The sequence below is a fragment of the Pleurodeles waltl genome, chromosome 8, assembly GCF_031143425.1.
Source record: "Pleurodeles waltl isolate 20211129_DDA chromosome 8, aPleWal1.hap1.20221129, whole genome shotgun sequence".
Taxonomy (NCBI): Eukaryota; Metazoa; Chordata; class Amphibia; order Caudata; family Salamandridae; genus Pleurodeles; species Pleurodeles waltl.
In genome coordinates this window covers 4586751-4614721 of record NC_090447.1, presented here as the reverse complement: position 1 = coordinate 4614721, position 27971 = coordinate 4586751, and the positions used below count along the sequence as shown (strand labels likewise).

The 27971-nt window shown below is 48.0% G+C and overlaps 1 protein-coding gene across 2 annotated transcripts in view; it reads right to left on the bottom strand.

Annotated features, from left to right (window-relative positions):
• LOC138249656 (NACHT, LRR and PYD domains-containing protein 3-like) overlaps nucleotides 1-27971 on the bottom strand; it is an 886959-nt gene that overhangs the window by 686951 nt on the left and 172037 nt on the right. For both annotated transcript variants that reach the window (XM_069203614.1, XM_069203615.1), the window contains one exon: nucleotides 6868-6909. In XM_069203614.1, the coding sequence (XP_069059715.1) occupies nucleotides 6868-6909 (42 nt within the window). The remainder of the gene's footprint in view (nucleotides 1-6867; nucleotides 6910-27971) is intronic.

The window sequence follows — 27971 nt, the reverse complement described above, 5'->3', positions numbered from 1 at the left end:
GAGATGCAAGATGGAGGTCATCTTTTGAAAACCACCTCGCACTGTGGTCCAAGATCCGCCATTAATCGCCGCCATCCAGGCTCCATGGGTCACGATACCAGCGAGTTGGTAGTGAGGGAATTCAGGAGGCACCCGATCCTGATAATCTGTGGGAACCTAGCTGGTGCTTGCATGGCCTACTCTGAGGTCTGTAGGCTGCCACATGAATGCGGTGTGAGCGCTGCCTGTGACTGCAGGGAGATGGGGGCAGTGGACTGGTGTCTGGAGACGGCAGCCGCACACTCAACCTGGTGGTGAATGGGCTGTCCCCTCGCCGGGAAAGATCAGAGCTGTGCTATCTTTTATTTGATAGGAGCGGAGTCTGATCGAACTGGTGCCTGTCATCACAGCAACAGATTTAAGTAAGTTGCGCCTTGGCTGAGATTATTGGCGTGTGATCCTGCTGCCCCTCTGCGGCTTCTCCCATGTGCCATGCCTTCTTCCCGCCTGTCCCCCTAGTCCGCCTGGCATAATCTGAGGTCGCGGTTGCCCCCCTTGCCTCACTGTCAGACACGAACACCCCACACCACCTGCACTCGGGGGGGTCATTTTTTAAACTTGTGACTTGCCTGTTGGGGTGACTTTGACAGTCCCGCCTCCCACCCAACAATGTTCATTCGCACCACATAGCAACTGCTTGCTGTGTGGACTGGAAGGACCTGGATGAGAGGGGAACCTGTCCCAGAGACTGTCAGCTGCTTGACACTTGGGACCAAGTGTTGATGATCTGCAGCACAGTCCTTACACCAGCGGCATAGACACTACTGTGACAGGACCCTGCGCTGCTTGTTCCCCCTTGGTCTCTGGGCTTCATTGACTGCCCCATTACCTACCTCCAGAGGATGACATGGGGGCCTGGTGGGTAGGTGGGAAGCGCTAGATGCCTGTACACCACTGGATACTGACCTCATTGCTGATACCCAGGACCTCAAGAATTGGTTGGAAGGGAGGTACAGGTCCCTCACCTCTGATGCACCCTACTAGTGTGAATGCAGACCATCCTGTGCAAGAGCCAGTCACAGATGCCCCGCCATCTACTCTCCCCGATGCAAAATTAGACAGGATCTTAGTTACCATTGCCAACACATGGCAAGATTTGCCTAGTCGGGTTGATGCAGTGGCTGTTCATGTGGGACTCTTGCGGGACGAGCAGATGAAGCTGTGTGCACGTCATGCACACAGAAAGTAAAACTCAACGGTATCTATCTGACATTGTGCACCCTGGAGGGATATGTTAGATCCCTCACTGTGAATGTCAGAGAGTGGGAGAACAGAGCAGAAGAGTCAGCAGGTTGTTCCTGATGGAATAATCTCAGCATAGTGGGATTTCCAGAGGGGGCTGAGAGTAACGATCCAGTACGCTGCTTTGAAACATGGCTGGCACAGATGGCAGGCCCAGAAGGCCTATTGCCTCATTATCAGACGGAGCAGGCACACCAAGTACCAACGAGGAAACTCCCTGCAGGAGCGCCACCCAAGGCCAGTAGTAGCCCGGCTCCCTAAATACAGGGACAAGGAGATCATCTTGAAAGTGACATGCATGGCTCAACCACTCCTGTATGAAAATGTTCACACATTCTTGTTCCCTGACTACACCCTGGCAGAGCAGTTCCGCAGAGCTTCTTTTCTTGGTGCAAAAAAGCACCTGCGGCAAGCTGGCCTGAAATATTTGTTACTCTTCCTGGCCAAATTCAAGGTAGTTGCCAAAGAAATTTACAATTTTTTCACAGAACCGGCAGATGCCTGAGATTGGGTAGAGCAGCGCAGATATGAGACCTCGGCTTCACTGTCGCCATCCCCCATCCCCGACTGGACAAGAAGAAACAACGAGAGAAAAGCAACAATCAAGATGCCAATGATGACAGACTGTGGTGAGCTCCCATTCTAGCGCAGGCGAGAAAGGAGCAAATACATGCGCTGTCGGCCACAACCTTATTATGGATGGACAGGCGCTCCGTGCCCCCTCTACCCTCAGATGATCTGCCTTTGGAATCCAAATCGGGGGTGACCACAAGCAGGACCCCATCAGAGGTCCTACCAGATGTGACCCTGCAAACTGCTAACTCTTTGATATGACAGCCCAACTGGACCTGCTATTCCCCCCTAGGCACACCAGGGGTGGCCTTTGTTGATTGACGACCATTACTGAACGTGCACCTAGACTGGCTTTATCCTACCAACAATGTCGATGACCAGGGCCTAGCGGCACACCCTCCATTTGCTACTACGTTTGCCACTACTACAGTGTATAGACTGCTTTGGACTGAACCCTCCATACTGGCCCCCCCTGCCTGTCTCCTCAGTGGCTACAGTTTCTACTGCAGTGTGAGTAGAAGGACCCCACACTTGGGATTGGTTGCTCACTGTTTAGGCAGTTTTGAGTTCTATGACCGGCCTGGGTTGGGAGTTGAGGGTTACTGTTTTCAAGTTTATGGGAGTCATTCGATGCACCTCCTCTACCTCTTCTAAAATGCAAACCGTACACTCTGGGGTACGCTGAAACCGTGATAGTGAGAGCTACCTCCCCTTTCACACACTATTCTACCTCAGCAACACATGGCAGGTATTATAGTCTTGACATAGAACATCCAAGGCCTGGGAACTACCCGTAAAAGACATGCAGTGCAGTCATATACCTGGCGCAGGGGTGTACAAGTAGCATTTCTGCAAGAAACTCATATAGCAGGAGGTAAGGATGAGAAATTGCAGTGACACTGGTGGGGCCAATGTTTTTGCATCACATAATCTGGCTTCGCAAGGAGGCCCTCACCTGGGTCAGACCCAGAGTCCCATTCAGATACACCACTATGGAAATTGACCCAGAGGAACGCTATGTTTTCATGGACAGGTCCTTTGATGGCAGAACTGTGCTCCTGGGCAGTATCTATGGCAAATGTGTCACAATTAGCTTTCTTTACACACCTATCGACTGTCCATACCAAATGGGCACATACCCCATGGATCTTAGGGGGAGATTTTAACAGCATATTAGACCCGCAATCAGATCACTCACACCCTCCACAACTTCTCCCATCGTGACAAAGGCTGCTCATTTCTCCCAAAGGTTGATTCATTGGTCACTACTGGATAGCTGGCATACACTCCATCTGGACGCCAGTGAATATTCAGACCACTTGCGCCCACATGACTTACACTTTAGATTGGATCATGTCCTTTGCCATTCCTCCCTTCAACTGCGAGTCACCTGAGCTGAATATTTAGGGAAAAAGTTCTCTGAACACAATCCACTCTTAATATACGTTGGTTGTGCTGTGGTCAAGCCACCAGTTCCCACTTGGCGATTACAACCTGTAATGCTGGAGGACCTGGTGTTCAGGGTGGCACAAAGGACACTTAAACACAGAAGGTAACCGAGAATTGGGGCATTGCAACTTCCCACACGGTGGAATGGGAGGCTCTAAAGGTTGTGCTGCAGGGACACTGCGTCCGCGCAACGGTGGGGGTCAGAGTAGACCTACACAGAGGATTACTTCAAATTGAAAATAAACTCAGACCACTGGAAGTTGCAGCCCATGCTGACCCTGAGCAGCGAGGTGCATTAACTGCAGCTACATAGACACGCCCGCTTCGTGAAGCAATTACGCTGCCTACATTTCAGACTGTACAATGCCAAGATGAACGTGGAGGGGCACAAACTGGGTCTTCTACTGGCATCGCTTCTGCGCAGCTCAGTTCCTATGTCCTCCATCATGGTGATTAGGCATAACCCAGATGCTTACTTACACATCAAGTAGACATACATGATGCAGGATGCATTTACCACAGACTATTGAACACTGTACAACCCCCCCGGAAATTAGGACACAAGACATACACACTTACATACATCTCTAGTCCAAGAATAATTTAACAACCCCATTACTATACAAGAAATATGAGGCACAATTAAAGACGCAGCCACTTGCACAACCCATAGGCTTTCCTATAGAAGTTTACAAAGCTTACACACTTCCTTTACCCCTAACTTCTTGAGCTTCTTCAGGCTGCCCTGGAAGAGGATCGGCTCCCTCCCTCGCTTCGGGAGTTGTTGCTGATCTCCCTGCTAAAACTGGGAAAGACCCATTGGAACTGACTTCATATCGTCCTCTATCCATGCTTGGATCTTTTTACAACATATTGAGGAGAATGATAGCCTCCCGGCTCTTGGAGCAGGTGCCCACGCTAGTCCATACGGACCAGAACGGTTTTATACCGGGTACATCCACAACACTCAACATCCGTCGATTACACCGGGTCATAGGTATCTTACCAGCCCAGTGGCCACGTGCTGCTTGTATGGTGTTAGATTTAGAGAAAGCCTTCGACACACTGGACTGGGAATACATGTTCTCCACTCTCACTAAGGTATGAGTCACGGACCGCCTGCAAAACCTTATACACCTCCTGCATGTGGAGCCCGTGGCCCGGGTGATGATTGGGCAATGCATTTCTCCTCCATTCCAGGTAAGTAGGGGTACCCACCAGGGTATCCCCTGACCCTTCTCCTCTTTCCCTTAGTTACGCTGAGGCTGCATCAACAAGGTGAAGGGAGGAGTATACCTTTAGACAGAGTATTGACGCAGCTTCCCTGTATGCAGATGATGTTATAATCTATATACGTGACATTAGGCAAAGCATCAATGACAGAACAACCATCCTTTCAGAGTTCCCAGCACCTTCTGGCCTGGGAGTTAACTGGGCCAAACCATGCCTGTTCCCCCTAAATCCTGACTGTCCGCCACAGCACTTCCTAGTTGACACACATGCGTTGTGCTGGGAACCCCACACCAGCCGCTATTTAGGAATATATATTTACCAGACCACTTGGGACCTCGTACATGGCTAACTCACCAGGGCCATGGCTCCCTCCGCCCCCAGATGGCCTTCTGGGGCACGCACCCGCTCACAGTGCAGGGTAGACTCTCCTTATCTAAAATGGTGTCTTTCATAAGCCCCATGACATCCTGGGAAACGTTATTAGTATTAAAGGCAGGTACTGCGTTGCACTGCAGAAGCTGCAGCTACCTGGAGATGATGGAGCGCAGCGGTCAGAGCAATTGCCTCGGGAGCCGGAGATCCGGGTTCCAGCCTCGGCGCAACGTCCTGTCATTCTGGGCAAAGCACTCAATCTCCCGGTGCCCGTGCACAGCGCCTTGAGACTCTGAGAGGTGGAACATCTTTGGAATGACATTGCGGAATAATCTCAGAGTTAAAGAGCGGACTGACATAGGCCCCGTTGAAGGCGCCTGCTTGGCCTCTTTAAACAGTTGAAGGGCATCCACCCACCTGATAGACCTCATCCTGCTGAGAGGCCCCAACCACCAGAAGGCATGGGAAGGTCCGCGCCCCCCCGAGTGTGCATCACCGCTGAGGCGGGGAGCAGCCCAAACTGTGGCACTAAAACGGGGGAGATGCGGGGACCCCGCAGAGTCCCCATCGCGGTCGAGTGGGGGGTGTTCATGTATGATCTGCAGGCGCACAAGGAGGAGCTCCCAGCCGAGGTCCTGGTCCATTTCACCTATGCCACCCTACACCTACTGTATATAGTCCCCACATGAAACATTTAAAGGAGTTTGAGGGCCTCCACAGGAGGGGATGTAAACAGTCAATATCATACATTGTAAAATCTGTTGTAATCCGTAACGTGTATCTGTTATAACTTCCAAATGTATTCCTTATTCATGTTCTAAAACGAACCGATGACTCCTGCCACACATGTTCTGTGTATTAATGCATACAGCTTGACCCTGTTGAATCTAATGTTCATAACTCAAGCGGGATCCGTACACACTACTTATCAATGCATATGACTGTACTGCTTGAGAGAAATTGGTTAAAAAAACTACATATATGATATCTTAGTGCCCCTTTTATATTTCTATCATAGTACAAACAAGCATTTGCAATGCAATGGGTCTTCATTTGCTCGAGTTAGAGCTATTAGGGCTGTAAACTATTAAGGCCCCTCTCCCTGCAAAACTTTAGTAACTTCAAACAAGGTGAGGGGCGTGCAGGGTGGGGATGGGGAAAACTTACAGAAAATAATTAAAAGTACTCGATTACTGCCCAGCGAGATCACGCTGCCAACGAAATAAAAAGAAAAAGTAGCCCAGAAACCATACGGAAAAAATGGAGCCTCGCATGTTTTCAGTAGTTGGCTGGTGTGCTCGAGGCAGGCTAAAACCCGAAAAAAGCATGACGTATACATTCCTTTCACTAATCAAATCAAGCAAATTTTAAAAGGCAAGCCCATGAACCAACCAGATCGGTAGGCGTGACATGGGCATGGTTAAAGGCCCACAACGAGATTCCACCAGGGACATAGAGCTTGTGCACTTGATCCTAAAAAGTCACTAATGACAAAAGAAGATTTGGAAACATGCAGAGGACTTACTGCTAGGATGACAGGTCGGGCTTTGCCTTTACAAGGAGCTCTGGGTAGCACAATAGCAGCACCTTCTCTCTAGCAGGCACAGTTACATAGAAACTGCAGTACAATACCAAGACTCCCAGGAGGCCTCGATGTGTGATTTTTTCCATACACAATTACATTATAGTCAAATGAAATAGTTGAAAACCTAATGAACGTTGTTTGGGGCAAGGTCGGCATCGAGGAAGCGGTATGATTGAAGTATCGGGGCAGTGGTTGGGGGGCGCCACCTATTGTCATCTACCACATGGGCATATTATTTTAATAATTGACTCAATAGGGGCCTAAACTGCCCTTATGCTGATGGCCAGAGCAATCTGAGGTGTTTATTTTCATTACTGTGGAGGGTGTGGTGTGGCGTACCTCCATCACTCCCTGTGTGTTGGGTTGTATCATACCTGCCACATCTGCCGCACTCAGCTTGCTGTTTTTACTGTAGTCTGAAAAAAGAAAAGTGAACATCAGTTAAACACATTTATATTCATAGCCTAAAACATATAGCATACAAGAGGCCAACATTTCAGAGGTGAGTCTTGGTAAATGTAACAGGTGTGGGTGAGGTAAGAAACTTCTTGAAGCCAATGAGTTTGTTTCTCTACTTTATTTTGTCAGAATGTATTTGTCCTGAATGCAGTAGAGTTCATACATTAGTACTTTGTATCTTCTTCTCTTCTAAGGTCCTTGCTCAGCCTTTTCTTTCTTCTTTTACTTCTAGGTTTCAATCTTACATGGGACTGGAGATCCTCAGAAAAGAAACAAGGTCAGCCAAGTTTATTTTCTGTCTTCCCTATGTAATTCCCTGTTTTACTTTTTCCTTTTCCTGTACTTGACCTTTCTCTTCCTGTTACTTTTTCACTTATGAAGTTTTTCTTCGTACCTTCTCTCACCCTATCCTACTTTCCCTGTTAAAACTACACCTCAAACCAGTATTGTAAACAAAAAAACATAAACATCAGGGAAGTCCCACTGGTGTCTGGTCAAACATTGTCACTTTCTTGGTAAACCACAAATGAACCGGCCACTGTGGTGGAACCACATACCATGGAGTTGCTCTCACTCCTAACTAAATTGAAATAGAAAAGGGATGGGCCTATCCCAACACCCAGGTCTTAAGGAGAATTCTTGCCCACCACACACTGGTTAACCAGCTTCCCCCATTCCAGTATAGGGAGCCTCACCTGACTGAGCCACGCCCCGCGAGGAGCGTGGCTGAAGCTGAATGATTCTCTGGTGACCCACTCATTCACAATAACCAAGGTAAACACTTGTGTCATGGCCCTGCAGCTATTTCTGTGCACATGTGGTCAAACTTTGCTGCAAACGTGTAATTACTCAATGTGGCAAAATGGAATAATTTTGGAAATTTTGCTTAACAAGTGTAACATGAAATTTGTGAAATTATCAAATTAGTCCAGAATATTTTACATTTCACCCAGGGCTATAAGTTCATAACTAAAGAAAATGTCTCCCTCAGTTCTTCCTGTAGGCCGTGATAGAAGGCCGCTGCCATAGACTCATACGTCATAATGCGCTGGAACCGTCTCATGTAAGATACTAAGGGCCTGATTCAGATATTGGCGGACAGGTAACTGCACCACAATGGTGACGTATATCCCGTCTGCCAAAATCTAAACCCCATAATTTCCTATAAGATTTAGATTTTGGCAGACAGGATATCTGTCACCGTTCTGACGGAGTAACTCATCTACCAATATCTAAATCAGGCCATAGGTCTTGTAGGAAGCTGGCCTGGCTTGTAGTGGGTACCAAGGGGTACTTACACTCTGTACCAGGTCCAGTTATCCGTTATTAGTGTAGAAGAGGTGTCTAGCAGCTTAGGCTGATAGAAGGTAGCTATAGCAGAGCAGCTTAGGCTGAACTAGGAGGCATGCAAAGGTCCTACTGTACCACTGGTGTCATATGCACAATATCATAAGAAAACACAATACACAGATATACTAAAAATAAAGGTACTTTATTTTTATGACAATATGCCACAAGTATCTCAGTGAGTACCCTCAGTAAGAAGGTAAGTACTATACACAAGTTATATGTACACAAACCCAAAACAGGTAAGTAAGAGTCAGAAAAGTAATGGAAACAGTGTAGAATTACAATAGGTTGCAATAGGCAAACATAGGTCTAGGGCAACACAAACCACAGGGGTGTGGAATTTATTAAAATATCTACTTGTCCACGGGACAGGTTGCTTCTCAAATCTACTTGTCCTGTAAAAAGATCTACTTGTCCCTTTGGTGCCATGTAGTGTGGCGCCAAATTATAGCAGCAATCTCATTATGTAAGAGCTCTGATAATAGCCTCTCTGATTATGTCAGGGCTACTACCATAGTAGGGCTTGAATACTAGCAGTTTCAATCCCTACTGTAGCAATTTCCTTATTTTTCCACCTTTCTGCAGATCTGCATACTGGGGCTGGAGGAAGCAGTAAGCAATAGTTCCAGGGCTGGAATGCCTTTGAGTCTGCAAACCTACTAACCTGCATGTTTTAAAGATTTTCACCAGCTTCTCTCTAATATTTTCCCATAATAAGAAAGGTTGGACATTTACTCCTGACAATGGCAGAATTAGAACTTCTTCCAGGGTTGGGAAGAAAGTGGCTGGAGGGAAAATGAACTTGCAAATGCTCAATAGATTTTCACATGAGCAAATCTACACATGTGTATTTACCCATGCTAAAATACAGTTCACAAATATTTTATAGGGGTACGACATATACCATGGGTGCACTTTTGTGACTTTCTTTAAGAATTTGGGGCCACATGTAGGTAGGTTCAGATTTGTGACCCGCAAATTGCGAGTCGCAAATCCGAATGTAGGATGGTGTCCCTGACACCATCTGTGATTCGCAAGGGCTTCGCAAATGTTCACCTCATGAATAATCATGAGGTGGGTCGCAATTTGCGACCCCCTTGCGAATGGCGGCCTCACAGGGATGGTGGCCTGCTGGAGACAGCAGACCACCATGTCTGTGACTGCTTTTCAATAAAGCAGTTTTTTCTTTTTTTTTTTTTTTGTAATGCAGCCCGTTTTCCTTAAAGGAAAACGAGATGCATTACAAAAACGAAAAATGAAACGTTTTCGTTTCATTTTTTCAGAGCAGGCAGTGGTCCGCAGGACCACTGCCTGCTCTGAAAAAATGTTTACAGTGACATTCACAATGGGGAAGGGGTCCCAGAGGGACCCCTTCCCTTTTGTGAAAGTGTTAGCACCCATTTGAAATGGGTGCAAACTGAGATTGGTTTGCGCCCGCATTCGCAAAACAATCCTACATTGCACTGCGAGTCGCAATTAGGAAGGGAACACCCCTTCCTAATTGCGAGTCACAAACCCGTTTTGCGATTCGGTAACCAGGTTACCGAATCGCAAAACTGGGTTTGTGCATCGCAATGTGCTTTTTGCACGTCGCAAACAGCGAAAGTCGCTGTTTGCGACATGCAAAAAGCTACCTACATGTAGGTCTTGGTCCCTAATTAGGTCTGGTGTTAACAAAGACATTTTGTTTTTATTAAACTTCTATTTCTCTCTCTTTCGGCTGGCTTTAATGTGAGTGATTGCATTCTTCTCTTCCACAAGGAGCATATTGGCACACAAAGTAGTTTTGTTCAGTGTCAGGAACTACAGTGGCAATCAGTGACGTAATGAAACTGGAGGGTGCCCCTTTGCAAAGAACATGGAGGAGCCCCCTCTCCAGACTCACTCAGGGCAGGTGCTGTGCTGAAGGGGCCCCCTGGAGGGCGGCTGCGGGGCCTTTGTTATGCCACTGGTGGCAACATGTGCTTTTAGAGTTCAAAAACGTTTTGGGGGGTTTTTGCCAGTGTTTGTTACAATGTTGAGGACCTGGTAGCTCCCACAACAATAAAGTGTTAGAAAAGCCATGTCAAAACAAGACACGCATTGATGAAACTAAAAGACTTATAAAAATATGTCAGATCAGTTGGCTTTGTCAGTGTTTGTTTATTTTCATGCTTCCCATAATCGTGTTGAAAATGGTTACACTGATTTTCCATTAGAAATATTTTTGGGAAATACTAGCATGCATCAAAACATTTTACTAAATGACACTTCATTTGCATATAATCAGAGAGCATTCTGGGAGCATTATACTTAGCCTCATAGCCTAAACTTTTCAAACATGTGTATACACGTTTTTTTTTTTTTGTACTGGAACCAACGTCAGTAGTGAAGTGTGACATTAAAACATTTATTTACAGCACTCACCCTAATAATGAAGGTTTTCAAATAATGAACCATAAATACAAGTTCGAACAGCATTATCTCTTGGAAACACATTACCTCAACTGCAGAGAGTTCCACTCTCTGTAAACAAACAGCCAAAGGGTTTGTGCTGCAGAAAAAGTAAACATAAAATCTTGTTGCCCTTGACCCCAAACAAGATGTCCCGGTTAATAAAACAGTCAGGGTGTCCAAGATACCCCACCCCAAGACCCTGAAAAGTAGGAGTAAAGTACCCCTTCTACCCCAATAGGACACAAGACGGATTCCTGGACCTGAGGACCTGCAAGGCAAGGGGACCAAGTCCAAGAGTCGCGACCCCGTCCCACATTGCGAAGAAGGTTGCAGAAGTCTTCCCACGCAGAAAGACAGCAAACAAGCCTTGCTAGCTGCAAGGGTCGCAGTAGAGGTTTTTGGGTTCTGCTGGGGACCAGGAAGGACCAGGATGTCTTCCCTTGGAGGAGGAGACAGAGGGGGTGCTCAGCAACTCAGAGAGCCCACACAGAAGCAGGCAGCACCCGCAGAAGTACCCGAACAGGCACTTGGAAGATTTGTGAACCGGAGCTGGCTCAGAGTCACAAAGGAGGGTCCCATGACGCCGGAGGCCAACTCAGAGGATTGAGCAGTGCAGGACGGAGTGCTGGGGACCCAGGCTAGACTGTGCATGAAGGAAATCCTGGAAGAGTGCACAGAAGCCAGAGGAGCTGCAAATCATGCAGTACACAGGTTTGCAGTCTAGCGTGGGGAGGCAAGGACTTACCTCCACCAAACTTGGAATGAAGGATCACTGGACTGTGGGAGTCACTTGGATAGAGTTCCTGTGTTCCAGGGACCACGCTCGTCAGGATGAGAGGGGACCCAGAGGACCAGTGATGCAGTCTTTTAGTGCCTGCGTTAGCAGGGGGAAGATTCAGTCGACCCACGGGAGATTTATTCTTGGCTTCCAGTGCAGGGTGAAGGCAGGTGACCCCCATATCATGTACCACCAGGAAACAGTCGAGAAAGCCGGCAGGATGAGGCGCTACAATGTTGCTGGTAGTCGTCTTGCTACTTTGTTGCGGTTTTGCAGGCATCCTGGAGCAGTCAGCAGTCGATCCTTGGCAGAAATCGAAGAGGGAGATGCAGAGGAACTCTGGTGAGCTCTTGCATTCTTTATCCGAAGAATTCCCCAGAGGAGTGACCCTAAATAGCCAGAAAAGGAGGTTTGGCTTCCAAGAAAGGAGGATTGGCTACCAAGAGAGGTAAGAGCCTACCAGAGGGGGTCTCTGGCGTCACCTTCTGGCACTGGCCACTCAGAGCCGTCCAGTGTGCCCCCAACACCTCTGTTTCCAAGATGGCAGAGGTCGGGTGAGGTCAGGTGAGGTGGTCCATATCTCTACAGGGAATGGACTATACAGTAGAACATAGACCTGGGAGTACCCATTCCAATGCAGATGGACTCTCCAGATATTTCCACTTAGACAATGAAGATTCATCAGGACATGGCTAGTCTTATTGTCCTTCGTTTGGGGGGGGGTTGTGTAGGAAAGTACCATCTTGCTTGGCATGTTACCCCCATTTTCACTGTATGTATGTATGTTTTAGTCCCTGTGTCACTGGGATCATGTTAACAAGGACCCCAGTGCTCATAAGTGTGTGGCCTATATGTGTTCCCTGTGTGGTGCCTAACTGTATCACTGAGGCTCTGCTAACCAGAACCTCAGTGTTTATGCTCTCTCTGCTTTTAAAATTGTCGCTGCAGGCTAGTGACCATTTTCACCAATTCTGATTGGCACACTGGAACACCCTTATAATTCCCTAGTATATGGTACCTAGGTACCCAGGGTATTGGGGGTTCCAGGAGAACCCTATGGGCTGCAGCATTTCTTTTGCCACCCATAGGGAGCTCAGACAATTCTTACACAGGACTGCCACTGCAGCCTGAGTGAAATAACATCCACGTTATTTCACAGCCATTTTACACTGCACTTAAGTAACTTATAAGTCACCTATATGTCTAACCCTCACCTAGTGAAGGTTAGGTGCAAAGTTACTAAGTGTGAGGGCACCCTGGCACTAGCCAAAGTGCGCCACATTGTTCAGGGCAAATTTCCCCAGACTTTGTGAGTGCGGGGACACCATTACACACATGCACTACATATAGGTCAATACCTATATGTAGCTTTCACAATGGTAACTCTGAACATGGCCATGTAACATGTCTAGGATCATGGAATTGTCACCCCAATACCATTCTGGTATTGGGGTGACAATTCCATGCATCCCCGGGGCTCCAGCATAGAGCCCGGGTACTGCCAAACTAACTCTCTGTGGTTTTCTCTGCAGCTACCGCTGCTGTCAACCCTCAGACAGGTTTCTGCCCCCCGGAGGCCTGGGCAGCCCAGTCCCAGGAAGGCAGAACAAAGGATTTCCTCTGAGAGAGGGTGTTACACCCTCTCCCTTTGGAAATAGGTGTGAAGGGCCTGAGAGGAGTAGCCTCTCCTGGCTTCTGGAAATGCTTTGAAGGGCACAGATGGTGCCCTCCTTGCATAAATCAGTCTACACCGGTTCAGGGACCCCCCCGGCCCTGCTCTGGCGCGAAACTGGACAAAGAAAAGGGGAGTGGCCACTCCCCTGACCAGCACCTCCCAAGGGGATGTGCCCAGAGCTCCTCCAGTGTGTCCCAGACCTCTGCCATCTTGAAAGCACAGGTGTGAGGGCACAATGGAGACCTCTGAGTGGCCAGTGCCAGCAGGTGATGTCATAGACCCCTCCTGATAGATGCTTACCTTTCGCTGTAGCCAATCCTCCTCTGAGGGCTATTTAGGGTTTCTCCTGTGGGTTTCTCTTCAGATAACGAATGAAAGAGCTCACTAGAGTTCCTCTGTACTTCTCTCTTTGACTTCTGCCAAGGATCGACTGCTGACTGCTCCAGGACGCCTGCAAAAGCACAACAAAGTAGCAAGAAGACTACCAGCAACATTGTAGCGCCTCATCCTGCCGGCTTTCTCAACTGTTTCCTAGTGGTGCATGCTCTGAGGGCTGTCTGCCTTCACCCTGCACTGGAAGCCAAGAAGAAATCTCCCTTGGGTCAACGGAATCTTCCCCCTGCCAACACAGGCACCAAACTTCTGCATCACCTGTCCTCAGGGTCCCCTCTCATCTTGATGAACGTGCTCCCTGGAACACAGGATCTGGATCCAAGTGTCCCCGACAGTCCAATGGCCCTTCTGTCCAAATTTGGTGGAGGTAAGTCCTTGCCTCCCCACGCCAGACAGTAATCCTGTTTACTGTGTGAACTGCAGCTGCTCAGGCTTCTGTGCACTTTTGCAAGACTTCCTTCGTGCACAGCCTAGGCCAGGTCTCCAGCACTCGGTCATGCATTGCCCAACTCACTGAGTTGGACTACGACTTCGTGGGACCCTCTTTTGTTGTGCTGAGTTGACCGCCGTGCTCAGATCTTCTGAACGCCTGTTCAGGTGCTTCTGCGGGTGCTGACTGCTTCTGTGTGGGTTCTCCGTGTTGCTGAGCGCCCACTCTGTCTCCTCCTCCAAGGGGCGACCTCCTGGTCCTTCCTAGGCCCTGGCAGCACCCAAAACCTTCAATCACGACTCTTGCAGCTAGCAAGGCCTGTTTGCGGTCTTTCTGCTTGGAAACAACTCTGCATCCTCCAGCACGCCGTGGGACATCTTCTGACCAAAGGAGAAGTTCCTGGCACCTTCCGTTGTTGCAGAATCTTCGGCTTCTTGCACCCAGAGGCAGCCCTTTTGCACCTTCATCCAGGGTTTAGTGGGCTCCTGCCCCCCTGGACACTTGCGTGACTCTTGGACTTGGTCCCCTTCCTTTGCAGGTCTTCAGGTCCAGGAATCCGTCTTCAGTGCTTTGCAGTCAGTTGTTGTCTTTGCAGAAAAGGTAGGAAGTTCTTCTTTGTGCAGAAGATGTCCCACGGCATGCTGGAGGATGCAGAGTTGTTTCCTTGGCAAAATACTGCAAACAAGCCTTGCTAGCTGCAAGAGTCGCGGTTAGAGAAAAAGGGTGCTGCCCGGGCCCAGGAAGGACCAGGATGTCGCCACTTGGGAGAGGCAACAGAGGGGGCCCTCAGCAATGTAGAGAGCTCACGCACAGGTAGGAAGCACCCGCAGAAGTCCTTGAACACGGGTTCAAGAAGTCTGTACACAGCAGTCATCTCAACACTGCAAAAGGAGGTCCTACGACACCGGAGATCAACTCAGGGAGCTGTGCATCACAGGATAGAGTGTTGGAGACTTAGGCTTGGCTGTGCATGCAGGATTTCTTGGAAATATGCACAGAAGCCCTTGTAGATGCAGATCACGTGGTGCACAGTATTACTGTCTGGAGAGGGGAAGCAAGGACTTACCTCCTCCAAATTTGAACAGTTGGGCCACTGGACAGTCTGGGTCACTTGGGTCCACCACCTGTGTTCCAGGGGCCACGCTCGTCAGGGTGAGAGGGGTCCCAGAGTACAGGTGAAGCTGAAGTTTGGTGCCTGCTGGAGCAGGGGGAAGAGTCCGTCGACCCACTGGAGATTTCTTCGTGGCTTTCAGTGCAGGGTGAAGGCAGGCAGCCCTCAGAGCATGCACCACCAGGAAACAGTCGAGAAAGCCGACAGGATTAGGTACTACAGTGTTGCTGGTAGTCTTCTTGCTACTTTGTTGCAGTTTTGCAGGCATCCTGGTGCAGTCAGCAGTTGATCCTTGGCAGAAGTCGAAGAGAGAAGTGCAGAGGAACCCTGATTAATTCTTGCAAGTCGTTATCTGAGTTAAAGCCTACTGAAGAGACCCTAAATAGCCCTCAGAGGAGGATTGGCCACCTAATAAAGTATGCACCTATCAGGAGGGGTCTTTGACGTCACCTGCTGGCACTGGACACTCAGAGGCCTCCAGAGTGCCCCCAAACCTCTGGATCCAAGATGGCAGAGGTCTGAGACACACTGGAAGAGCTCTGGGCACCACCCCTGGGGTGGTGATGGACAGGGGATTTGTCACTCTCCGTTCCTTTGTCCAGTTTCGTGCCAGAGCAGGGAATGGGGGTTCCCTAAACCGGTTTAGACTGGCTTATGCAAGGAGGGCACCATCTGTGCCCTTCAAAGCATTTCCAGAGGCTGGGAGAGGCTACTCCTCCCTAGACTTTGACACCTATTTCCAAAAGTAGAGAGTGTAACACCTTCTCTCAGAGGAAATCCTTTGTTCTGCCTTCTTGGGACCGGGCTGCCCAGACCCAAGGAGAGCAGAACCCTGTCTGTGGGGGGCAGCAGCTGTAGCTGCAGAGAAAACCCCACAGAGCTGGTTTGGCATTACTGGGGGTCCTTGGTGGAGCCCCCAGGATGCATGGAATTGGCTCCCCAATACCAGATTTGGAATGAGGGGACAATTCCATGATCTTAGACATGTTACATGGCCATATTCGGAGTTACCATTGTGAAGCTACATATAGGTATTGACGTATATGTAGTGCACGTGTGTAATGGTGTCCCCGCACTCATAAAGTTAGGGGAAATGGCCCTGAACTATGTGGGGGCACCTTTGCTAGTGCAAAGGTGCCCTCACACTTAGTAACTTTGCACCTAACCTTCAGCAAGTGGAGGTTAGACATATAGGTGACTTATAAGTTACTTAAGTGCTTTGAAAATGGCTGTGAAATAATGTGTGCGTTAGTTCACTCATGCTGAAATGGCAGTCCTGTGTAAAGGTTTGTCTGAGGTCCCTATGGGTGGCAAAAGAAATGCTCCAGCCCATATGGATCACCTGGAACCCAAATACCCTGGGTACCTAAGTACCATATACTAGGGAATTATAAGGGTGTTCCAGTATGCCAATTGAAATTGGTAAAAGTGGTCACTAGCCTGTAGTGACAAAGTTAAAGGCAGAGAGAGCATGATCACTGAGATTCTGGTAGCAGAGCCTCAGTGACACAGTTAGGTACTACACAGAGTTACACATTCAGGCCTCAAACTATAAGCACTGGGGTCCTGGCTAGCAGGATCCCAGTGAGACAGGCAAAAACAAACTGACATACATGTAAAAATGGGGGTAACATGCCAGACGAGATAGTACTTTCCTACATTGGCCATTTCTGCCCCCCTTAGGGGCAGATCAGCGTATTTGTTTTAGGCCTTTCTGCACCCAAGGGGGGCAGAAACCACTAGAAACCAGGGAAAGTTAGTAAATGTTTGGTTGCAGGGTGTTTGTGGACTGGAGGAGTATTTGTATTTGTGATTATGTTTTATTTCTCCTTTCTGTTCTAGGTCAAAGCTTTTGATTCCTTTACTGTGACCGCTTGTGGTTTTGGCAGTGGTTGACCTGCAGTTTGCACAGTTGGATGTTCTGGATAAGAAAAAAACTATTTATTCCAAATGAGTATTGTTGCCATGCATGAATGACTTTTCTGTAAATGGTGTACTACATGCAGGATTGTGCGTGAAAGTGTCCTTAGATTTGTGCATGATGATATTTGTGTTGTAATTTTCTTTTCTTTTTCCTTTTTAGTGGGATATCATTGGTGCTTGTTGTGTCTGTTCAGAGCAGTTGCTGGTGAGTAGCTTTTTCAGGCAAGTGGTATAGTTTTTGAGTACATAACTCTTTGTGATAAGGCCACACTTTGTTTATTACTTATCTTATTTTACACAGTGCTGGTTGTTGGTGGTGCACTTGTCAAGTTACTTTTCGTAAGAAGGATCATGGCTAGCCACAGGGTGACCACTCACCAGGATATTGGTATGCTTTTTGAGTTGTCTTCTGACCATGATTATGAGACGGACTCTGCATCTGAGGTAGAGGAGGAAGAGAGAGTTTCTGGCAGTGACTTTTCTGTCCAAGAGAAATCATCTGATGATGAAGCCATTCTCAGTGTAGATGAAGGGCCTGTTTTAGAGTGTGTACACTGATGTGCCAATGGTGCAGCAGCCTGGGGCTGAAAGGCTTCCCATTGGAAGACCTGAACTCTGGGTTGCCCCAAACATGGAGCACCCACAGTTGCCTGCATTTACTGGTCTCCCAGGGTGTAGAGTGAATATGGAAAATATTTTGCCTATCAATTTCTTTCAGTTGTTTATGGACGGTGTGTTTTTTGGAAGAGATTGTTGAGCAGGCTAATTTGTCTGCTGAGCAGTATTTGAGGGATCACAGTGCCAGACTTAGACCACACTCTAGAGCTAGCTGGTGGATTCCCACAAATCTGAAAGAGTTGAAAATGTTTTACTTTTTTGATGGGTTTGATCAGGAAGCTGTCACTGTCTTCATATTGGTCTCATGGACGTCACTTCACCAGAATTGCAGGGGTAGCGGAAGTGACGTCACAAGCCCTTTGACCTCCACTTTCACTTGCACATATACTTACACATACACACAAATTCATACTTACACACACTCTCTCACAGAAACACACTCACCCCCAAGCAGGCACACAACGTACATTTAAAAGCATTTTCCCCATTTTTATTACACTACTAGTGAATAATATAGTATTATTCACTACTAGTGTAATAATAAAATTGAGAGAAAACAATTAGAATGGAGCCCCAGCTGACATCTGAACTGCCCCTGTGTTTCTGGCAGTGAATTTGCCACCTCTGAGGCCAGGGGTCGCAAAGGCAGTGCTAGGGGTCGCAAAGGGCAAGCCGACGACCCTTAAATAACGTCAATGATTGGTCTACTAGTCCCTTGATGGCAACGGCTATATTTACCGCATCCATGAGTCATAATTGGTATTTGCTTCTTCTTTGCATGCTGCATTTTGTTGATAATGCTTTAACTTTTTCCTCAAGATCACCCTTATTCTGACTGTCTTTTTAAGATTAGGCCTGTCCTTGATCATTTTGTAGATCAGTTTCAGAGATCTATGTTCCAGGCAAATAAATATCTGTGGACGAGTCTTTGGTCCTCTTCAAGGGCCGTTAGGTTTTTAGGCAGTACATTCCTAGCAAGAGGGCACGGTATGTAATTAAGATATATTTGCTGTCTGAAAGTAGTACAGGATATGTTTATAATTTCCGGGTCTACACTGGTAGGGATTCCGAAATTGACCCCCCTGGTTGTCCATCCACTTTTGGAGTTAGTGAGTGTAGGAAAGTAGACACTTTCTAGCTTAATTACCCCCACTTTTGGCCTGTTTGTCAGTGTGTTTGACTGTGTCTACTGGGATCCTGCTAATCAGGACCCCAGTAGTTATGCTCTCTCCCTTAAATTTAGTTGTTGGTTACTGTTATCACAGTATTTCACCCACAATTGCCACCCATAGGGAGCCTATACAAAGGGTTCTGCAGGACTGCCATTGCAGTCTGCGTGAAAAGGTGCAAGCACCCTTTCACAGCCATTTTACACTGCAGCAGGTCACTTATAAATCACCCTATGGCAGGCCTTCTAGCCCAGAGGGCAGGGTGCAAAGCAACTGTGTGTGAGGCACCTCTGCACTAGCAGTGGTGCCTCCACGAACTCCAGGCCCATTTCTCTGGACTTCATGAGTGCGGGGATGCCATTTTACGCGTGTACTAGACATAGGTAACTACCTATGTCCAGCTACATATTAGTAACTCCCACCATAGGCATATCTGGTATAAAACATGTTGGAATCATATCTCAATGCTTTTGCAAGCATTGGCTCTATAATTCCATGCACTCCGGGGGCTCCTTAGTGGACTCCCAGTATTGCCATTACAGCCTTCTGAGGGTTTCCAGGCAGCGGTTCATTGACCCCCAGTCCCTGCTCTGACACGAAACTGGACAAAGGAAAGGGGAGTGACCACTCCCCTATCCATCACCACCACAGGGGTGGTGCTCAGAGCTCCTCCAGAGGGTCCCTGGGTTTTGCCATCTTGGATTCAAGGTTGGCAGGGAACTCTGGGAGGATCTGAGTGGCCAGTACCAGCAGGTGACATCAGAGCGCCCTCCTGATAGGTGGTCACCCAGCTAGGTGACCAATCCCCCTTTCAGGGCTATTTAGGGTCTTTCTCTTGGGTGGTTCCTCAGATTCAGATTGCAAGACTCCAGCAGGAATCCTCTGCAACCTCCACTTCGACTTCTAACTGAAGGTACTGCATCTAAACTCTTAAGGACCCCACAAGGTGCAACAAAGAAACAAGACGCCTTCTGCAACATTGTATCTCCGGCTCCTTCCAGCAACTGCAACATTTCCCCGGCCGTGCATCCTCTGAAGACAGCTCGTCTTTAGCCTGCATCAGAAGGAAGAAGGAATCTCCCTTGGGGTGAAGGAGTCACTTCCCTGCATCTGCATGCACCAACTTTGATGAGGACTGGCTGCATGGATCCCCTCTCCTGCTAATCTGCGTGGATCCTGCATCACAGGTGGTAAACTGAAGTGGTCACAATGGTCTTCTCTTCGAACTGTCCAACTTGGGTGAAGGTAAGCCCTTGCCTGCCCACGCAGGACAGCTCCCCCTTTGCACTGCATTATTTGCAGCTGCCAAGGCTTGTTGGCATCCTTCCTCCAAGATCTTTATGCATCTTGAAGCTCCGGTCCCCAGCACTCTTTCCTGTGACGCACAGCTCCCTTAGTGGTTCTCCGGCAGAGTGGGAGCCTTTCTCGTAGCGCTGCATGGGCCTCTTCTGAGACTCTCAGGTCCCCGTCCTGTGGGACTACTGTGGGTGCTGCCTGGTCTTCTGTGGGCTCTCTGTGTTGCTGAGGACCCCCTCTTACTTTCCCTCCTGGGTAGAGTCCACCTGGTCCTTCCTGATTCCCGGCAGCTCCACTTTCCTCTAACCTCGAGTTTTGTGTGTGCCAAGGCTTGTTAGCAGAACCTGAAGACACAAACCCAACTGCAATCCTCCTTCAGGCGTGGGACATCACCTGCATCCTCCAGGAACCCGACTTCATCTTCTTGGGTGCAGTGCTGACTCTTCTTCCTCACCAGTAGTTCACTTCTTACACCTTCATCCTGGTGGGTAGGAGGTCCTGCCCTTCCTGGACTGCTGTGCTTCTTGGACTCGGTCCCCTTTTTCCATAGGTCTTCTAGTCCAGGAATCCAATGTTACTGTCTACAAGTCTCTTCTGGGCTTTGCATAATTCTTCTTCTCTTCTCTGTGTGTGATCAGAGGAATTTTCAGTGATTTACTTCTGCTTTCCTGGTCGCTGGGGTGGGTTGTGGGACTTACCTTTGGGCTTTCCTAGTACTCCCAGCTCCCCTCTACACACTACACTTACCTAGGTGGCAGACCGACTTTCACATTCCACTTTCTTAGAATATGGTTTGTGTTCCCCTTAGGCCTATTTCTAACAATTGTGATTTTCATTATTTGCACTGTTTTCTAACTGTTTGTATGCCTATTTCTGCATACAAGTGTATATAATGTGTGTATTACTACCTACTAAGGGAGTATAGACTCTATGTTATTTTTGGTATTTGTGTCACCAAAATAAAGTACCTTTATTTTTATAACACTGAGGGGGTCATTCTGACCCCGGCGGGCGGCGGGAGCCGCCCGCCTGGAGGGAGCCGCCATATGGCCGCTCCGCGGTCGAAAGACCGCGGAGGCCATTCTGGCTTTCCCGCTGGGCTGGCGGGCGACCGCCAGAAGGCCGCCCGCCAGCCCAGCGGGAAACCCCTCCCCACGAGGAAGCCGGCTCCGAATGGAGCCGGCGGAGTGGAGGATGTGCGACGGGTGCAGTGGCACCCGTCGCGAATTCCAGTGTCTGCAAAGCAGACACTGGAATTCAAAGTGGGGCCCTCTTATGGGGGCCCTTGCAGTGCCCATGCCATTGGCATGGGCACTGCAGGGGCCCCCAGGGGCCCCACGACACCCCTCACCGCCATCCTGTTCCTGGCGGTCGGAACCGCCAGGAACAGGATGGCGGTGAGGGGGTCGGAATCCCCCATGGTGGCGCAGCAAGCTGCGCCGCCATGGGGGATTCCCAGGGCAGCGGAAAACCGGCGGGAGACCGCCGGTTTTCCTGGTCTGACCGCGGCCGAACCGCCGCGGTCAGAATGCCCTGCGGGGCACCGCCAGCCTGTTGGCGGTGCTCCCGCATCCCCGGCCCCGGCAGTCCTTGACCGCCGGGGTCGGAATGACCCCCTGAGTGTTTTCTTTCATGTGTGTAAGTCCTAAGGCCCAGATTTATACTCTGTTTGCGCTGAATCAGCATCATTTTTTATGCTAATTCAGCGCAAACTTAACTCCATATTTATATTTTGACGCTAGACTAGTCTAACGTCAAAATATTGGAGTTAACGTCATTTTTTTGCTAGCGGGAAACTATGTTGTGTCAATGAGATGCAAGGTAGGCGTTCCCGGGCAAAAAATGACTCTAAGGCACTAGCGCCTTATTTATCCTCCCGTGCAAAAATTGTGCACGGGAGGGAGGCGGGCCTAAATAATGGCACTAAGCTTGCTTAGCGCCACTATTTAACAGCTGGGTCAGGGCAGGCGTTAGGGACCTGTGGGCCCATTTCTATGGTGCAACTCCGTGGAATGAGTCCACAGGTGCCCTCCCCAGGGCCACCCCCACCCACACCAGAGGGACAGCGGAGGATGGGGGACCCCATCCCAGGTAAGTATAGGTAAGTAGAGGTAAGTATTTTTGTTTTTTATTTAGTGTGCCATTGAGGGCCCTGAAATGCCCCCTTCCCCCCACATGGCACTGGGTGCAATGGCCATGCCCAGGGGACTCTTGTCTCCTGTGCTGGCCATTGGGGTGGTGGGCGATGACTCCTGTCTTTTCTAAGACAGGAGTCATGTGATATGGTAAGTTTTGCGTTGAGAAATGACGCTAGGCTGGTTAGAGTCATTTTTCTTTACTCTAATCAGCCTTATGTCATTTTTCAGTGCAAAACCCCCTTCTCCAATACCGCCACCCCCACTCGGCTAACATCATTTTCATTGACGTTAGCCCACCCATAGCGCCGGCTTGCGCCATTCCTTAAATATGGCGCCCGGCTGGTGCTCTGGAATGGCGCAAACTTGCGCTATACTTTTTGACGCAAAACTGCGTTAGCGCAGTTTTGCTTGAAAAAGTATAAATATGGGCCTAAGTGTGACTACAGTGGTATTGCATGAGCTTTGCATGTCTCCTAGATAAGCCTTGGCTGCTGATCCACAGCTACCTCTAGAGAGCCTGGCTTCTAGACACTGACTACACTACACTAAATAGGGATACCTGGACCTGGTATAAGGTGTAAGTACTACAGGTACCCACCACACACCAGGCCAACCTCCAACAGTGAACAAATTGTGTAGAAACTTGGTAGACAACTACTTGACAAAGGTCACCATAGACTCACAGCATTATTTTCTACTCGGTGATCTCACTGCCACATCGATGACCTCAGAGACAACACCACCACCACCCTCCACAAGAACCTCAACAACATCTGTAATGTAATCAGGCGTTAAAGCATACCAGTGACATGCTAGATGTCACGGGTGGGACCCCAATGATGAAGCATGCCACAAACTATGTTGGTGGGTGAGGGGTCTTTTTAGCATAACCTAAGGGTGTTTCTTTTCACAATTTGAGTGTTTGGAACATCACAGAAGTAAGAGTCTTGTAGTGTGCTTGCTTCTCCTCTAGGGAAAAAGTACCAACTCTAGATTCATTCGAAAACTAGACACCCGGTGGAGTACAGGGAGGTGTGCCTCTTGGGGATCCCAGCCACAATGCCCTGTAAACTTTAGAATGTGACTAAAATCACACATTTCTCTTGCATTTCTGTACCATATTCTTTCAGAAGCAAAAATAAACCAAACTTATACCACCCACTGTCCTCCCTGGTCTCCTGTTAAAAATGCTACCTCATTTCTGTGGGTGGGCCAAGTGCCCACGAGAGGGAAGGGGCGAAAACAGAAAATGATCTATTACAGAACTACCTGTTTTTGCGGAGGAACCTGCATTTTTGGTCTTGGGCACGGCGGTCATCTAGGGAAACCTACCAAACCCAGACATTTTTCAAAACTAGACACCCAGCAGAGTTCAGGGAGATGAGGCTTGTGTGGATCCCCCAACATTTTCTTACCCAGACACCTCTGCAAAGCTAAAAAAAAAAAGAAAATCACATTTTCCTCACTTTTCTTTGTAGGATCACTGCACCGGCACAAATTTCATACCACCCATCGTTCCCCTTTGTCTCCCAGTAAAATGATACCTCACTTCTGTGGGTCCCCAAAGCAGAGTCAGCCTACAAATGAATAAAAAACATAATTGCGCTTATCAACTCGCTGTGCTATCCCCTCAATCTCTACACGTTTTTGGCCCTTCACTATTTCAGGCACCTGGGCCAACCACAGAAATGAGGTGTTGTTTTTATTGGCAGACTGAAGAACATTGGGTGGTAGGAAATTTGTGCTGGTGCAGTGTTCCCACACAGAAATGTGAGGAAAATGTGATTTCTATAGCTAAATTTGAGGTTTGCAAGAGATTCTGGGTAAGAACATTTTGGGGGATCCATGCAAGTCCCTGGACTCCAGCGGGAGTCTAGTTTTAAAAAATGTCTGGGTTCAGTAGGTTTCCGTAGATGACCGCCATGCCCAGGACCAAAAACGCAGGTGCCCCCCCTTGCAAAAACAGGTAGTTTTGTAATAGATCATTTTGTTGTGCCCATGTTGTGTTTTGGACCCTTCCTTGTCATGGGCACTTGGCCTACCCACACAAGTGAGGTACCATTTTTATCTGGAGACCTGGGGAATACTGGATGGAAGGACATTTGAGGCTCCTCTGAGATTCCAGAACTTTCTGTCACCAAAATGTGAGGAAAAGGTGTTTTTTTTTGCCAAATTTTTAGGTTTGCAAAGGATTTTTGGTAACGAAACCTGGTGAAAGCCCCACAAGCCACACCATCCTGGGTTCCCCCATGTGTTTAGTTTTAAACAAAATGCACAGATTTGGTAGGTTTTCCTAAGTGCTGCCTGAGCTACAGCCCAAAATCCACACAGACACTTTCCAAAAAAAACCCGTCAGTTTTCAATGTAATAATGTGATGTGCCTATGTCGTGGTTAGGGGCGTTTTCTGTTGCGGGCACTAGGCCTACCCACACAAGTGAGGTACCATTTTTATCGGGAGACTTGGGGGAATGCTGGGTGGAAGGAAGTTTGTGGCTCACCTCTGATTCCAGAACTTTCCATCACCGAAATGTGAGGAAAAAGTGTTTTTTTGCCACATTTTGAGGATTGCAAAGGATTCTGGGTAACGGAACCAGGAGAGAGCCCCACAAGTCACCCCATCCTGGAATCCCCTAGTTCAAAAATGCACAGGTTTGCTATTTTTTGGTAGGTACCGGCTGGGCTAGAGGCAAAAATCCACAGCTAGGCACCTTCCAAAAAACCACATCAGAATTCAAAATAAAAATTTGATGTGTCCATGTTGCATTCAGGGGCGTTTCCTGTCCACACAAGTGAGGGATCATTTTTATTGCGAGACTTGGGGGAACACAGAATAGAAGAACAAGTGTTATTGCCCATTGTCTTTCTCCACATTTTTTCCTTCCAAATGTAAGACAGTGTGTAAAAAAGACGTCTATTTGAGAAATGCCCTGTAATTCACATGCTAGTGGGAGAACCCAGAATTCATAGATGTGCGAATAACCACTGCTTTTCAACACCTTATCTTGTGCCCATTTTGGAAATACAAAGGTTTCCTTGTTACTTATTTTTCACTCTTTATATTTTACCAAATAAATTGCTGTATACCCGGTATACAATGAAAACCTATTGCACTGTACAGTTCATTTATAGGCTCTGGGTAGCTCGGGTTCTTGATGAACCTACAAGCCCTATATATCCCCGCAACCAGAAGAGTCCAGCAGATGTAATGGTATGTTGCTTTAAAAAATCTGCCGTAGCTGGAAAAAGTTACAGAAGAAAATGTGTACAGAAATGGCTGTTTTTTTCAACTCAATTTCATTTTTTTAAAATTTAGCTGTTACTTCCTGTAGAAAAAATCATGAAGGATCTACACAAATCACCCCTTGCTGAATTCAGAGCGTTGTCTACTTTTCAGAAATGTTTAGCTGTCTTGGATCTACCAATGGTTTCACACCCATTTCTGTCACTGACTGGAAGGAGGCTGAAAGCAGGAAAAATAGTAAAAATGGTGTATGTCCCAGTAAAATGCCAAAATTGTGTTAGAAAATGTGGTTTTCTGATTCAAGTCTTCCTGTTCCTGAAAGCTGGGAAGATGGTGATTTTAGCCCCGTAAACACTTTGTTGATGCCATTTGCAGGGAAAAAAAACACATGCTTTCTTCTGCAGCACTTTTTCCCCATTTTTCCCAAAGAAACACAGGCCCATATTTATACTTTTTGACGCTAAACTGCGCTAACGCAGTTTAGCGTCAAAAAATTTAGCGCCGTCTAACGCCATTCTGAAGCGCCATGCGGGCGCCGTATTTATGGAATGGCGTTAGCCGGCGCTAGCAGACCGGCGCTGCCTGGTGTGCGTGGAAAAAAACCACGTAGACCAGGCAGCGCCGGCGTAGGGGGAAAATGGCGTTAGGGCGTCTTAAAATGGTGCAAGTCAGGTTGAGGCAAAAAAATCGCCTCAACCCGATTTGCGCCATTTTTTTCGACGCCCAGACGCCATTTAAATGACTCCTGTCTTAGTAAAGACAGGAGTCATGCCCCCTTGCCCAATGGCCATGCCCAGGGGACTTATGTCCCCTGGGCATGGTCATTGGGCATAGTGGCATGTAGGGGGGCAAAAATAAGGCCCCCTATGCCACCAAAAAAAATTAAAAAAAATAAAAAATTATACTTACCTGAACTTACCTGAATGTCCCTGGGATGGGTCCCTCCATCCTTGGGTGTCCTCCTGGGGTGGGCAAGGGTGGCAGGGGGGGTCCCTGGGGGCATGGGAGGGCACCTGTGGGCTCATTTTGAGCCCACAGGCCCCTTAACGCCTACCCTGACCCAGGCGTTAAAAAGTGGCGCAAATGCGGGGTTTTTTGACCCGACCACTCCCGGGCGTGATTTTTGCCCGGGAGTATAAATACGACGCATTTGCGTCGCCGTCATTTTTTTAGACGGGAACGCCTTCCTTGCATCTCATTAACGCAAGGAAGGCGTTCACGCAAAAAAATTACGCTATTTGCCCATACTTTGGCGCTAGACGCGTCTAACGCCAAAGTATAAATATGGCGTTGGTTTTGCACCGAATTTGCGTCGAAAAAAACGACGCTAATTCGGCGCAAACGGAGTATAAATACGGGCCACAGTTTAGCTGTATTTTGGCTAATTTCTTGGTCTCATCCAAGGGAACCCACAAACTCTGGATACCTTTAGAATCCCAAGGATGTGGAAAAAAGGACACAAGTCTGGCATGGATAGCTTATGTGGACAAAAAAGTATGAGAGCCTAGGCACAAACTAACCCAAATAGCCAATAAAACGGCTTGGCACAGGAGGGGGAAAAGGCCTGGCATTGAAGGGGTTAAAGGTGCAGAAACAGCAGGTAAATATTTTGCACACGCCATGACCCTAGATACTGCATATGCACATAGACATAATCAGGTGGATGTCAGAAGGAGCAAAATAGAGTCTAACGTGACTTATTCCGTCCACTGTATTACAATTTCCGTAGGATATAATGGAATCATAATACATTGGATAGGATATCCATCACGTTTGTGACAGAGTAACTCTGTCTAACTACATCTAAATCAGGCCCTCGGTATGAAACAGATAAAGACCTTAGGAGACAGCATAGGTAGAACAGAGAAGAAACTGAACATCAAGTGAAGGGAAACCAAGCATCATTAGCTTTAGACTGGCAGCACAAGGGAAAGTTGTGCATACGAATTGACAACAGTTATTAGGATCCATTATTTGTGGGAAAGAATGAATGTGAACACACCTTTGAGGTTAGAGCAGGGATACTCAAAGTACGGGCCGGGGCCACATGCGGCCCTCCTGACCTTTAATTGCAGCCCCTGATGACCAGCAGTACTGGGCTGCTCTTCACTTGACAGAGCAATAGCATTCTGAAAGCTGTAAAACAGGCGTAATTTATTTGCACATTAACTAAAGTAGTGGTAATAGAGCGTTGGTGGCAAGCGGAAGTCACATGAAGGCTCGGTTTGTTGTCCGTATCTTGTTCGCATTTCCCTAGGCCCACCTTTCATCATCACGACCATCACCCTGCTGGCATAGGCAAGACCCTCAGGCATGTCACAGACAATACTTTGTGGCCCATGGGGAAATGTTTGCGAATACCAGTTGGTTAGGGGAAAAGGAGAATTATTTTTAGATAGAAAGGATCCTGTGATTCCTGGAGTATATTTTATTTGTGGAAATAATGCTTATTTTTAAGTT